Source organism: Nuphar pumila, chromosome 4 (genome assembly GCF_984573655.1).
Source record: "Nuphar pumila chromosome 4, dmNupPumi1.hap1.1, whole genome shotgun sequence".
Taxonomy (NCBI): Eukaryota; Viridiplantae; Streptophyta; class Magnoliopsida; order Nymphaeales; family Nymphaeaceae; genus Nuphar; species Nuphar pumila.
Window position 1 is genome coordinate 112058739 of NC_143252.1, and position 14695 is coordinate 112073433.

Genomic DNA, 14695 nt, shown 5'->3' on the forward strand with positions numbered 1-14695 from the left:
TCAGGATGCACTAAAATTGTACCAAAAAAATCACTGGGCAGCACCGAGGGCGGGGGTGGGGCGTGGCAGGGGCGGGGACGAAGCGGGGATGGGGCGGGGACGGGGTTTAAGACGGGTCGGAGGTGGAGGTCCAAAGTCCCCCCGCCACGGGGATGGACTGGGGATGGAGGATAACTTTTTGAGACGGGGCGGGGGTGGAGACCTTGTCCCCTGCCCCCGCCCCCGCTCCGGTCCACTGCCATCCCTAACGTGTACAGATATCGGACTTTAAGCTACTTGGATCTAAACAGATCCTAATCTGAATCCGAATTCGAGTTTGATTATATCAGATTCTATTAGGGCACTCGGTAATGGCTAAATCTGATCAGAATCCCGCCTATTTGGACAAGATTGGCATATGATGGAGCTCATCATACGACATATGACCTAATCTGTCTTACAAGATTCGGGTTGGCACATTTGCATGGAGAATCCGAGATCATACCTACTAGGTAGGGTTGCAAATAGATTGGATATAGTCAGATATCCGATCCGAGTGACATATTTTTTAGGATATGGATTCTTTAAGTAGAAGTTGAACGTGGATTTGGACCTGCTCAATCCAAACATTTTCGGATTCGAGACGGATTCAGATCAGAATGTTAAGTCAGATCTAGAGTTGATCCGAATCAAAATCCGACCCAAATGCATTTTTTTTATATTTGTCTTCTTCTACTTTTACCGGATCCAATACTATCACATGTATTTAGGACCAGGATTCAATTTAACCTCCTCGGATCTATGTTGAATCCGGATTCGGATCTACTATTTGCATTTCAGATTAGAATCCGGATCTTGCAGAATCCGACCCGTTTTGACGTCTAGGTGGCTAGGTCCAGGTTCATCTATTTTGGGCCGGATCAAGATATGGACCCAAACCCGAAAATATAAATTCTACCGGACAGACCCTACCGCATTTCCTAACGAAGGGGAAACTCCTCGTTCCCTCCCATTCATCTCGATCGATGCTGCGTCTGAGCAGAAGCAGAAAACCCTAGGAAACGATTCCTCCTCTTGCGATATCGATCCGAGCAAGACGAAGAGAAATCCGTTTCCCGTATCGCTCTGCTGAGTCGCGTGCCTTTTCCTTCGAAGAATCTCTGAAAATCCTAATTCTCTTGCGAAGGTGTGTTTTTTCGCTTCTAAAACCCTAAAAATCCTTGTGCCCACCGAAAAATTCCATTTTTCACCTCGATTTCTGCTCCAAGACTCTATATTTGAGTCTTCTTCTTGGGCCTTCGGAGTTGTAGTTTGGGATCGTAGCTAGGGTTTCTGGGTTACGTTTATTTTTCAGTTATTTTTGTTAACTTAATGCATTGGAGATTTTGGATCGTGATGGTGTATCTGTGAATTCAGGGTTTTGGAGGGTAGGCGTTGGCTCTCCTACGGTAACATGTACGCGGATCGGGTGCTGGCTGCTGGGAGTAAGCGTTCTGTGAAGGAGCGACTTAACGGAGATTTCGAAGATTCCTTCTCTCGTGGGAGGCAGTCGAATCCTAAGAGGTAAGTTTGAGCGTGGGATTGATGGGTTGGCCTTTTTGTTCTGATTTGCTTCGATGGTAGTCACTAGCATCGAAATTGTGCTGAACTTGTTCGTATACTAAAGATCACTATTATATGCATATCCGAGAGAAATTTTTTATATTGAGAATCTTTGTTCATGAATGTTTTGAATTTCTAGTGAGTTTGACCATGCTAAAGTTTCACGGGGATAGATTGCAGAAGTTATGATTGTAAATCACTTAGTGTAGTTGGTAATCATTATCCCAGAAGGGAAAAGATGAAGTTATTTCAAGTAAGAGTGCTTGTTACATCTGCTTAGGGTTCCAATGATGTAATTCTATGAAGAGGAAGTTATGTTTTTCAATGAAATCTCAATGGCTCGACCTCAGTATTTTCAGAGTTGGTCACGGTTTGTAGCAGCACGAACCATGGTCAGTGTCTCATAGATGGTTTCTATGAAATGGATAAACACAGAAATGCAACAGTTTTCTTTAACCCCTTGTTCGCTGCTGCACGGTCGTGGCTATGTCTTGACAGAGACAACTCATCAATAGATTATCTTTATAACAGGATTTATAAACATGAATCCCTAGAGAGCAATATTGTGTTAAAAAATTCTAACATGTTTTTTTTCTAGTCAAGTTGGGTTTGTCACCCTTGGCGGTATTGTTGAGTTTCTGCTATTGTAGAACTAAGGCCTGATTTCTTTGTTGGTGTTGGTTTGATACCATGAATTTCATGGAAAGAGCTGTAGCACGTTCCGTCTTATTATGTCATTTTTTATGGCATGTGTTGTTCTATTTCGCATAGGTATGGTCAGATTTTAGTACTAAAGGTCTAATTTCTGTTTGATTGCTTGAGATGCTAGTCTTGTCAAGCTCCATTAGAATACAACAACTACGCCTTCATCCCAAAACTATGGGGTCGGCGATATGAACCAAAAAAGAAAATCATTCTGGGTCCTCCACATGAATCCTTCTCCTCCAATCATTTCTATCCAATGCCATGTCCTCGGTGAGGTTCAAAGCATTCATATCCTTTCCTATCATCTCCATCCAAGTCTTCTTAGGCCTACCTCGACCTCTTTTGACTAATATATTTTTCCATTTGTCCATCCTTCTAACTGGAGCATCATTAGGTCTTCGCCGAATATGTCCAAACCACCGTAAACGATTTTCTCTCATCTTATTTTCAATGGATGCAACGCCTACCTTCTTACGTATCTTCTCGTTTCGAATCTTATCTTTTATTGTATTTCTACACATCCATCGAAGCATACACATCTCAGCTACACTCATTTTTTGAATATGATGTCTCTTGGCAGCCCAGCATTCCGTACCATATAATAAAGCGGGCCTAATTGTCGTCCTATAAAACTTTTCCTTCAACCGCAATGGCATTCTACGATCGCACAACACTCCAGTTGCACTTTTTCATTTCATCCACCCAACCTTTATCCTATGGTTTACATATCCATCAATTTCTCCATCATTTCGAATGATAGATCCCAAATATTTGAAATAGTCATCCACCGATATTTCTTGCTCGCCAAGCTTCACTACACTCTCATCACTACTGCGTTGCTTACTAAACCGACATTCCATATATTCTGTCTTACTCTTACTCAACGTAAAACCTCTTGCTTCCAATGTCTGTCTCCATAATTCTAACTTAGCATTAACCCCAGCTCTAGACTCATCAATCAAAACAATATCATCAGCAAACAACATACACCAGGACACATTTTCTTGGATTGATTTCGTAAGCTCATCCATCACTATAGCAAATAGGAAAGGGCTTAATGTAAGCTCATCAAGCTCCATTAGAATATATTATTTAATTGCTATGCTTGGAAAAGTGAGAGGAAAATTATAATTTTGCCCATGCAAAGGGTGCTTTGTTGCTAATATTGATAAATAATCATCATAAAATTGTGCTAAACGACCAAGTTCTTTATTATTTTCTTTGAGAACATGATTGGACTTTTCTACATTTCTTTAGAGGCTTATTGCATAGTTTGCAACATGGGTTACACGTATGGTTTTGGGCAAGCCAATTTATGATAGTTTGGATCTAGATTATATAGGTCCAAAAATGATATAATCAGGTATTGGTTGATCTAATGGACATTAGAGCGCGGCTGTAAGTATGTTAGCATTAAAATGTGCATGATATATCTTGTGATATGATAATTGATCACGATGCTTCTACATGGTATGTCTTGTGATATGATAATTGACCATGATGCTTATAAGTGAGAAAATACATGCACAAGTACGGTACTGCACATCACATGTTTTCATGCTATATTAAATGCTGTCACACACGTCGACACAAGGACGTGTGACGTGGGTTCGTTTCGCAAGTTCGAATTCTTTTGGAAAACAGGACACGAGGACACAAACTTTTTTTAAATTTTCTAATCAATAGAAAACCAATTTTTTGACATTTCAATGTTAAAAAATGCATTTTTTATTGAAGTAAAACCTTATAACATTACAAAATATTAAAATATTGTTCGTACGTGTCAGTGTCCATGTCCAAGTGTCCGCTCATGTCACCAAGGACACACCACCAAAATGGTGTGTCCCTGTGAGATATATTAAATGTTTAATGATGATGGATGCTTGAATCGTTGTAGTTGATGTTCCTTTCATATTTCTGATTGTGCACAAGGAAAGCTGGAAAATATTTACCACTAGTATTTGATTAATGGGAGTGATTTGCCACCTTCAGCAATTTGATGATTAATAAGGGATCATGATTGAAATAAATTATGTATCTCTAATTTGATGAAAATTTAGTATAAAGTGCCACTGGTGTGCATTTAAATGCTATGTGCAGGCCAAGAATTGTCATACTGACTTGGCTTTTAGAAAGGAGAATTGTCTATGAGTATATACTAAGTGGGGTAAAGTCTAAAGATCATTTTTTGCAGATGATGTCCTAAAGCCATATAAAAGTCATAAGAAAGTTTAGCTTACTAGTTAGTTAAGCAAGTGGGATCATAGTAGTGATATATTTGGATAGTATGAGGCAACCTTATTGATACTTGTTAGATGTTCCAAAAGAAAAAAGAATTTCGCTATGCTGATATGATTTCTAAGAGTACATGCTCATTTGCTCTTGATTTAGACTTCCGAAGTGAATGCCACATCATTTTCTCATGTGTAAAAATGATGACAAGTTTTGGATATTTTTTTTATATTTACACAGAGAAACTATCCCCAAGATCAGAGACCTACCCGTGCTGGATTTGTCTGCCGTACTTGCGATCACTGTCCTGGCAGCATAAAACTCCGTGGGCTTACCCCTTGCCCCTCCCCTCCCAAGGGAGTCGCCAAGTTTTTGATATTTAGTTGCACATTAAAGATTTTAGTGAAAAGATATTATGTTTTTTCATATGATGAGGATTCCATATACTTGACTTAATTGATGATGGAGTGATGCACGTGAAAGAATTCATGATGTCATGAAATTTAATAGTATTAAGTGTCATTATAATATTTCTTACTGATTAATATGCATGGTATGGTAAGGTGGTAATTCAATATCTTGATGATAGAGATACTTAAAATATTATGGTAAATATGTTCATGCATAGAAAAATTTATATAGGATTATATGAATGGAATGATTGAAAATTGCACTTGTATATGTGGAAAAGATCATTGTTGAACAATATGGCTGATTGAAAGCTTTAAATTGGGATCTGATTATATGTTTATTGATTAATCCATAGCATGCGCGAAAAATCTCATAATTGAATGTTAAAAGTTAATAGTCCCTTGATTATGTATGTTTATCTGGTTATGATTTGATGATTAAGTGTTGTATATGAAATATACAATAAGATGCACCAATAGTGAAGTGATAGAATTGTTTGCCTTGTAATGCCAAGTGGGATGTTGGATCTAAGTATATAGGACCCAAAATTAGTAACCATAAGGTCTGACTATAAGAACTCCATGAGACAATAATGGGCTCAAAATGAAAACTATTAGTGCTTTTATGGGAGGCCGTGATATTCATGCTTAGTGGGGAGGTTTCTATATTAATCGGATGTACTTCTCCAAGTACCTTTGTAACTAATTCACTCCCAAAGCTGCCTATATGTAGAGCCATGGCCATGACATGTGATAAACAACAATCAAGGAATGGTTTATCTTAAGCCATAAAGAATGAGAGCAGACCATGACAACCTAAACTTGTTGATTAATAAAGGCTTGCACCCACACCCCGGTGACCCCATCCAAAACATGTTGAGGGACCTTCCATAATGGTATGAGAATTCTGAAGATACAACCAACTCATCAAAGAGCATTTGTGATGACAATTGCTATTGATTAAGTGGTGGAACTACTTGGTTTAGTTGTTGCGGAAGAGTGGAGTAGTAGTTGTGCATAACTGCATATACAAAAGAAAGGCAAGGTATTTTTTGTAGAATTCATTTCCAGAGTAAAAGAAATAATTGTGAATTAGATGATTTTTTTAGATGATCCAACAAGTTGTATGGTAAGTTATTTGTGTATGGAAAAGGGTTAGTAGACCCTCTTATTTTTATGCTTGAACCCAGGTGAGGCGATAAAGCATAAATAAGCAAAAACCAGACAATAGTATGTTTGTGCTAAGGTTGTTGCTAGCCTAAAAGAAATGCATAGAAGGGCACCACGATGTTAGCAATTGCCATAGGTCATCTCGGATTCTAAAGATGAAATGTTTACGAAAGACGAATAAGGTACTGCGGCCACCATCTTATAAGTAATTTAGATGTAGGATGTTTAGAGTTGAGTTTAGATTTTACAAAACTACAATACCAAGTTATTAGACGAAATATTTTATACTTTCATACGAACTATGATCTTTTTGATGATTTCAGATCAACTTGAATGTTAATATGCATTTAACTATTTATATCTTGTATGTCGAGTCTAGTCTTTTGTGTAATTGCTGCATTATGTAGCTTCATTAGTAATCACCATTGTATGATTTTTTGTATCACTTTTTTGTCTTTTAAATTTATATTGTGCAATGTTACGATACTTTATGATGCAATGCTATTTTCTTGCAATTATGATATGGGTTGTGATACACATTTTACAACATTGTAGGAAATACCAGGATTATGTCAAACAATCCATAGATATGTCAAATTATGTACAATATTCAAAGAAAAGGTATGTTTTGAGTTGAAAAAAAGGGTTATGGATATTGTGCCTTATCTGAGTATGAAAACCTATATTAGACCTGTAGCCAGGTATATGTGTACATCTACCTATTTTTTACTGTGTTGACATAGGTACGGGCCCCTTCATAATGTGCACGTGTTATTTTTAGGGTGCATTTGGGTTCTGAAAAGTCTGAGAGTCGAGGACACACCCTGTTTAATGGCAGACCTAGTAATTTGATGTGTTTTCTTATAATTACTAGCAACTTACAGATTGCTAGTTTACTTCAATGTCTATTCTCTTGGAGCTACTTGTGCTGCTATAGGTCATGCATATTGTGATTTTTTTTGTTATGATTGATAAGTGATTCATCGGATATGTGATGCTTCAATTATTTATACAAAGATTTATCCGTGCATATTCTTAAATCTCAAAATTGTGCTCTGAAGGTTGATGTATGGTGGAAGATGTGGCTTAAGTGATTTTGCATGGAAATATTACAAACCAGGTGGACTTAAGGATGACTTTGAGGGGGTATAGTAAAGTGTCGTTTTAGTGGTTTTGTAATGCATGGTGGATTGTGTAGATTGAAATGCCACATCGTGGCGCATAACAACTCCATTGTATGATTATGTACTCATCATATTCCCTCTGAAGTTTGTGTCAAGCTTCTTACGAGTCTCATAGAAGATGATAAAAAGAAAGACATAAGTACATACAACATTTGTCAAATTTTTTTTTCCAGAAGTCGTTTTTAATTGAGAAGATGAATATGAACCATCAACATCTCAGGCTAGTGCACGCTGCAACAAATAAAAAATCATTGGAGCTGATATATATACATGTTCTTAAGCTTCAGTTTGTTACTTTTTATCTATGTCATAGGGACTCGGCAAAAGGGCCCTCACACCCGCATCGACACGATGTTGGTGTGGGTGTGGGTGCCACACCCGGTGCGGCAAACACATCACGAGAGAGAGAGAGAGAGAGAGAGAGAGAGAGAGAGAGAGAGAGAGAGAGAGAGAGAGAGAGAGTTGCTTACCCCCACACACACAGAGGGGGGGCTGCCCTCCTCCTCTTTCTTCTTCATCTCATTGGAATATATATATATATATATATTTATTTATTTATTTATTTATACCTTCCCGCACCTTTGCACCCCAGTTTTTTTAAAGTGCTGTATCGCCCGCACTCGCACCCTCACCCGCACCTATGTGATATAGCTTCTTATGTCCTTTGGTCCTATCATCATATTATGTAAAGTTATAAACCTTTTGACTTTTGTATGTACTGATATTTTATTTTAAGTTTTAATTAATTGCATTTATAGTAATTAGATTTAACAATGGTTCGACGTGCTGATGATTTGGCATGGTAGTATTGTGAGATTGTTGACAATCTCTGAGGCATGATGTTTTGAGATGAAAATTCTGTCATTCATTGATTTATGGGGCTTGCATCGCATTAAACGACACCATAGTCATATATATTATTCAAGGCAATTTCTCGATCAGGGTTTTCTTGGAGATATTTTCAAAAAATGATTTTTCTCGCGAAAGCTATGAAGTATAAACAACAACAATAACAACAACTACGCCTTCATCCCAAAACAATTGGGGTCGGCGATATGAACCAACAAAAAAAATGATTTTTCTCGCGAAAGCTATGAAGTATGAATAATAAAAAATAAAAAACAATAGGTTTTATAGTATTGTATTGCAAAAATATAAATAAACAATTAGAAAAGGTTTCCAAATATAAAAGAAAAAATATACTTAAAATATAATTTTTTTTTGAAAATCTCAAGAATGTCTTGGGAAAATATCACGATATTTTAGGTTTTGACAAAATATTTTGAAATTCTCGAAAAAAATATTGGCTGACCTTGAAAAAATGATAATATTGTGACATTTTCAAAATTTTGGCTATCTCGGTGACTATGAGTAGCACATTGTTTGGGAACTTGGTGTGCTAGTATCTCGGTGACGATGACCATGTATTCGAGCTCCAAATGATATACATGCTATCCTAAAGCAACTTCAAAAGAAATGAGCTTATCCTCATATTTGATGTGTTAACCCTCCTTTAACATTAAATCAAACCCCTAGAACTTGGTTTTGAGGGTTAGAGGCCGAAAAAAGTTTAGGTAGGATGGAAATGGGTGAGGTTTAAGGTGAATCACACTCTTTGGGCTCGGATCTAGCAAAATCTCCAATTTTTGTGGTGGATTTAATCTCAAAATTGAATGGTTAGGCTTAGCAACAAGGTTTGGAGAGGGAGAACACAAAAAAAGAGTTCAAAATGACCCTTAGGGGCTTAAAATGACACACATAAGTGGTTTGTCACCACTTTTCCGACACCAAAAAAGATATTAAAAAAACAAAGATCGGCTTGTCGTACGATACAGTCTAATATGAACCGATAAGCTTGAAATCTACGATATACATGTTATATCACATCAGTTTACCCACTGATACAACGTATTGTAAAAGTATCTCCAATAAGATACTAAGATCAAGACCTTAATATTCTTGATAATAAACCAGCCACGAATGCACAATAAGAACACTTGTGCACAAAAGCACAACTCACAAATAACCCACAAATGCGCAAAGGCATAAAAATAATGGAATCAATTTATTGAGCACTTGGGCTTTGACTCAAAGCCATGGAGGAATACAAAGGGGAGAGCCCCTATTTATAACCACACAAAAGGAGCCTTGGAGGGGCTCCACTCATAGACGTTGGAGCCCCTCCAACGGTCACAAATGTGACCGTTGGAGGGGCCCAACGTCTATTTGAGTGCCCCCCCAAGGTACCTTTAGGTACAAAAATAAAAGAAATAAAAATAAAAGAAAAAGAAAACTAAAAATAAATTACAAACACATTCATAAAGTGAATGTGCGTAAAATAGAGGAAAAGACTAAACTACCCCTACGGCTAAACAAATAGAAATATATATTTTATATATATAATAAGTAGATACATATACATATATATTAATATATGTATATGTATTACCATATATATATAAAATATATATATATATTACATTATATGGTTATGTACATAATTTAACACGTATTGTATCTTATAATACGATACATGTACTGATAACACTGTCTTTCAATGCCTCTTGTGCCACCAGCCTCTTTTACCCAGTCAACGTCTTCAAGTAGCACAAAATCCTTGGTGGAAAAGCTTGTTGATGCTTGATCAACAATAGCCTCTTCATAGATCTTTTAGTATTTTTTCTTCATCCCCTATTTTGTGTACATATTCTACTTCATAGAATCTTCTAGATTTTCGGTATTAAGTCATGGAATGCACTATGTCTCTTCTTTAGTTCTTTCTTGACACTTGCTCCCTACTTATAGATAATTGATTTCTAAAGCAAATCATATAGCCTGTCTAATGAAAGGATTGGTTCAATTACTTATATTTATCATCCATAAGCAGCATGTCTCATGATTTTTTTTCCGTCAAAAACACTTAGATAACTGTGAAACAGTCTTTTTTTGGTTTGGTTATTCTGATTTAGAAGCAAGTATAGGAATCATAAGCATGTATTCAGATATCTCATTCCACTAACAAGATGCATCTTGGCTGATCACCACCTTAGGTCGCCACTATCTTTCAAACAGGCTAGCAGTTTTCCTTATGATATTTCCAATTTTGTAATTTACTTGCTTCAGGATTCAGCATCTTAAGGGACCTTATGTAATTTGCACGTGCTTAAAATTTGGTCCTTTCACTTAAAATTAATAACTAATAACCACTTACCCCGAACAATTTCAGCTTCACCCTTTAAATGCACATCATATCTCTTTATCAAGAAGAGATCAAAATTATGTTTTATTTCTTACCAAGTTCAATAGTTTGGTAGAAAGTAGTAGAATTGCATGTCAAAATTTTAATTGTCTAACTCCAAGACTGAGGAAGTGCAGGTGGGAAAGTTTTGGATTGACATATGTCACATGTCCTACAATCCTCCTACAATCATGGTATGTTACATGGTCCCGAGTCCTAGCATATCATAGAGAAAACAAGGATTGAATTCCTCCCTGTGGGCACTCGAACAGTGTCTAATCTAGCATTATGATACTGTATCATATTGTATAATTGTATGCTAACATCATCTCTTTCTCCTGTGTGTGTGTGTGTGTGTGTGTGTTGCTATTTCTTGATAAAAAGCTATTTATTTTGTTACTCAGCAGTTGTCCAGCGAATTTTCTTGGTGTGAATATATGCTTGTTTGTGAAATTTTCTCTTGCTTTTACCTGGCTTTCCCACATGCTACATTATCAGAATTTCCATATTGGTTTTCTTTTTCTTCGATGTTCTTTCCTAGTTGCAATAAGGCTTGTTATATATATATATATATATATATATATATATATATATATATATATATATATATAGAGAGAGAGAGAGAGAGAGAGAGAATTTGAGGAAATTGGTTTTTGTGGTTCAAATTGGTTCATACCTGAGGTCACTAGCATTTTGAAATGGTCTAGGTCTATAAATTTGACGTTTGAATTGAACTTTTTCCACCAATCATTACTTAATGCTATTCTATGGCTTGTTCACATTCATGTTTGCTTATCCTAGACTGTTTGAATGCAGATGTGCATGCTTTTCTTTCCATTTATCCATTAGGTTTCTTCTTTCACAGGCAGCGCCAAGATGATGAAAAGTGGAAGCATGATCTGTATGAGCACAAAGAACTTCCTCAAGTTTCAAGTACAAACTTAACATGAGAACTCAGTTGCCAAAAAAATTGTTACTTTTCATTTATGTTTTCTTGATGAGGTTGATTGCTTCTACATTGACTGCATGTGAAGATCCCAAGTTAGGAGTGAAGGATCTGCGATTGAAGCTTCAAAGGAAGGGTTCACAAAGTGCACCTACCACTGGAAAGGTTTCTCAAACAGATCTTCGAGAAAAGCTAACAGGTATAATGCATTCACAACGACCAAATGCTGATATTCCAAAGAACAAGACAGTATCAGATGCCAAGGTTGTGAAAAGAAGTGCTCCAGCAGCTGAAGCAACTGAAGAGAAGGTTGCCGATCCTTCTGCTGTGAAAAAGACCAAGCAGAAGGTATAGTTATACAGCTAACAGATTGACTTGTTCAAATGGATTCTTTTCGGTTTTTTATTTGGTGCATTGTTTGCTGGACTTGAATCGAGATGCATTTTTCCAAAAGTATGTTGGCTTAAATTGTCTAGCAAGATGTTTCATCTAGGCTTGGCAAGTTGGGTCAATGTTTGGTTGTCTCATGTATGTTGGGTGTACTTTGACGATGACCAAAGGTATGGGCCTTCTACTCTATATTGTACTAATTAATCAACAGCTATATGGAGTCTGGTTGTCTCATGCAAAGCGAAGTGTTGATATGGTCATTGTACTTAAATGATGACCAAAAATATGGGTCTTCTACTCTTTTGGTGTGGGCTGATGTATACTGTATTTATTATCTATAAGTACAAGGGGTTTCCTTAGTGGTTTAGGTCTATTGTCAATCTTTGCCTGTAGGTTGTAAGTTGTGTTATGATTACAGTTCTTAGGCATTTTAAACTTGTCTAGTGATTTATATATTTGCTGTGGCTTGTAGCGCATTGGTTTGTTACTTTTGGACCAGGTAGACCTTAGTCATTTTCTGTTCTGTATGCTTTTGTGATAGATGGTGCCACTAGTATCTGTCATTGTTTATGAGCTTAGTGTGTATATTATCAACATTGTTATGTATCGTGCAATCTTGGTTGATAGTTCATGGTAATACTTGAGTTTTTTGCAACACGGTGGAGAGACTCACTTGTATAAAGTAAAGTGAAAATCCAATAAACTGGAAGTTTTTGTATTCTATATGAATTATCATTATCTGTGGACCGCTCCCCGTATGTGTTAATAACTTCAATAGTTTGTGTGATAAGTTTTAATGGTTTCATGGCTATTAAATCTATAAGTACTGTTGCCTCTCTTCTGCAAAACAATACATTTTCATAATTGTCGATTGGTTGTGCTTCAAACTGAGTTTTTTCTTTTTTTTTTGAATTTGCAGTCTGAATCCTCGGTGGCTGCTCTACTGAAGTCCTTAGGCCTGGAAAAGTACTTGATTACATTTCAAGCAGAGGAAGTATGTTATTTTGTTGAAATCTCTTATCTTCCAATTTTACTTCCTGGACCTTTCTGTGGTTCATAACTTCTTGTTTGTCTGTTTTATTATCCGCAGATTGACATGACTGCACTTATTCACATGACCGATGAGGATCTCAAAGCTCTGGGAATTCCAATGGTATTTCTCTTTAAATGATCAAGTCTTTCACAAATGTAATTGGTCTTCTTGTATAGTTTCCAAAATATCCATGATCTGTGGTGATGATGATTCCTGTGTCTATTAACAATTCTAATGTGCTTGTATGGGAGAAAGATGCTACATGACTTGGTAAAATTGCCATGTAGTTTTTCTAGTTTACTGGTCTTATACATTTGGATTTTATAAGGGTCTACATGGAGTAAAATATCCATCATATCATGTTTTTTTTTCACAAACTATTTTTGATAATTCGAGAGCGAAGCAGCGCCCTCAATCCTAAGATGTGCTATCCTTTTTTATTTCACACAAGGAATTAAATTGTCTGAAATTGATATGTTTGAAAATGATATTTTCTTGCAAGCAGAATCTCGTCTTTGTTACAATAGCTCTTTCCCTGCACTTCTAGCATATATGGATTCATTCGATTGATGTGTTGATTTTGTTTCTGCTTATTTTCATGAAATGTTTCAGGGACCGAGGAAGAAAATACTTTTAGCTTTGGATTCCACAGTTTAGAGTTGAGGCCTCTCTTCTTTTTCATTGTCCTAGTCTGCAATGACCAAGGTAATCTCTAAGAGCTTCATTTGTTTCATTTCCATCAACAACAAAAGACTCCCATGGGAAAGGCCATCCCATGCGAGAGAATTTACATACATAAATCCATTCACAGGGGCGTGGGGGTGGGGATGGGGATGAATGGATTTTCGTATCAAATCCATGGTCGACGTGAAAAAGAACCCTCATTGACTGTGGGCCCACTGGAAAATGGAGTGGGCATGTTTTTTCATCTGCAAACGAAAATAGGTGGTTTTCATATGTAAAACCATTCATTTTCATGTGTAAAATGGGTGGGCCTGTTTGTTCCATGCAATTTTCATGGGAAAATGCTGAGATGGCATCCCTTTCCCATCATGAGTGAAACATCAAATCGTCATAGTAGAAAAGTGCCATGCTGGCACAAGTGGGTCCCAGTTTTCCCACCACCTACCACTTTTCATGTGCAAATTCTTTCATACCTCGCCCCTATGAAGTATTCTCATGGGAAGGCTGAGCTGGCAGAAATTTGTTATCTGTGCCCATTCCCATGAAAGGGCATTCCCTTCCATGGAAATGAAACAGCCCTAAGATTGCCTCTGTTTCCTTCATAAATTGTTTGTTAGTGTACTGCTTATGTTAATATTATTCCTTCTCTGAGAATATCATTATTTTGCTTCTACTGACAGTTATTCCCTATGTGAACACTTGACAGTGCATTGTAAACAATATCATTCTGAAGAACGAAATTACTAACCAGCCTGGAATTTTATCGCATTGATGCTATGTGATGAACTGGCAACATAAATTATTGACATTCGAGGCGCTGCAGAAGTTGTATTTTACAAGCGGTCTTGTGTAGGGTTAGTGATGACAATACCACTAGTAGTTTGTTTTACTTTATGTTAATGCATGATGAAAAATATTCAGCATTTGAAGTTTGTATCTTGGTTATTTAGAGATAGAAAGCAATATTGTTAAAGTTTCCAGCTAGAAGCCACGTTATTAACTTGAGTGCCTCTTTATTTCTCTTTCATTTTCTTGTCGATTGTGGTGGATGTGGAGTAATTGAGTGCGTCATTACTAACTTAAGATTTGTATATTTTAATCTAGTTATGCTTTTTTAGAATC

At 36.7% G+C, this 14695-nt stretch overlaps 1 protein-coding gene across 2 annotated transcripts; it reads left to right on the top strand.

The window, feature by feature from the left end:
- Positions 1 to 960: 960 nt before the first annotated feature.
- Positions 961 to 14583, top strand: LOC149840601 (uncharacterized). Of its 2 annotated transcripts, XM_090003221.1 has the most exons (9): positions 962 to 1165; positions 1396 to 1542; positions 6654 to 6719; positions 11386 to 11453; positions 11555 to 11814; positions 12776 to 12850; positions 12947 to 13009; positions 13502 to 13594; positions 14280 to 14583. In XM_090003221.1, the coding sequence occupies exons 2-8, from the start codon at positions 1433 to 1435 to the stop codon at positions 13544 to 13546; spliced, it is 687 nt and encodes a 228-aa protein (XP_089859347.1). In that variant the 5' UTR covers positions 962 to 1165; positions 1396 to 1432; the 3' UTR covers positions 13547 to 13594; positions 14280 to 14583. The 2 variants fall into 2 exon arrangements, with proteins under 2 accessions (XP_089859348.1, XP_089859347.1); XM_090003222.1 differs by lacking the exon at positions 6654 to 6719 and having other exon boundaries at positions 961 to 1165.
- The last annotated feature ends 112 nt before the right edge of the window (positions 14584 to 14695 follow it).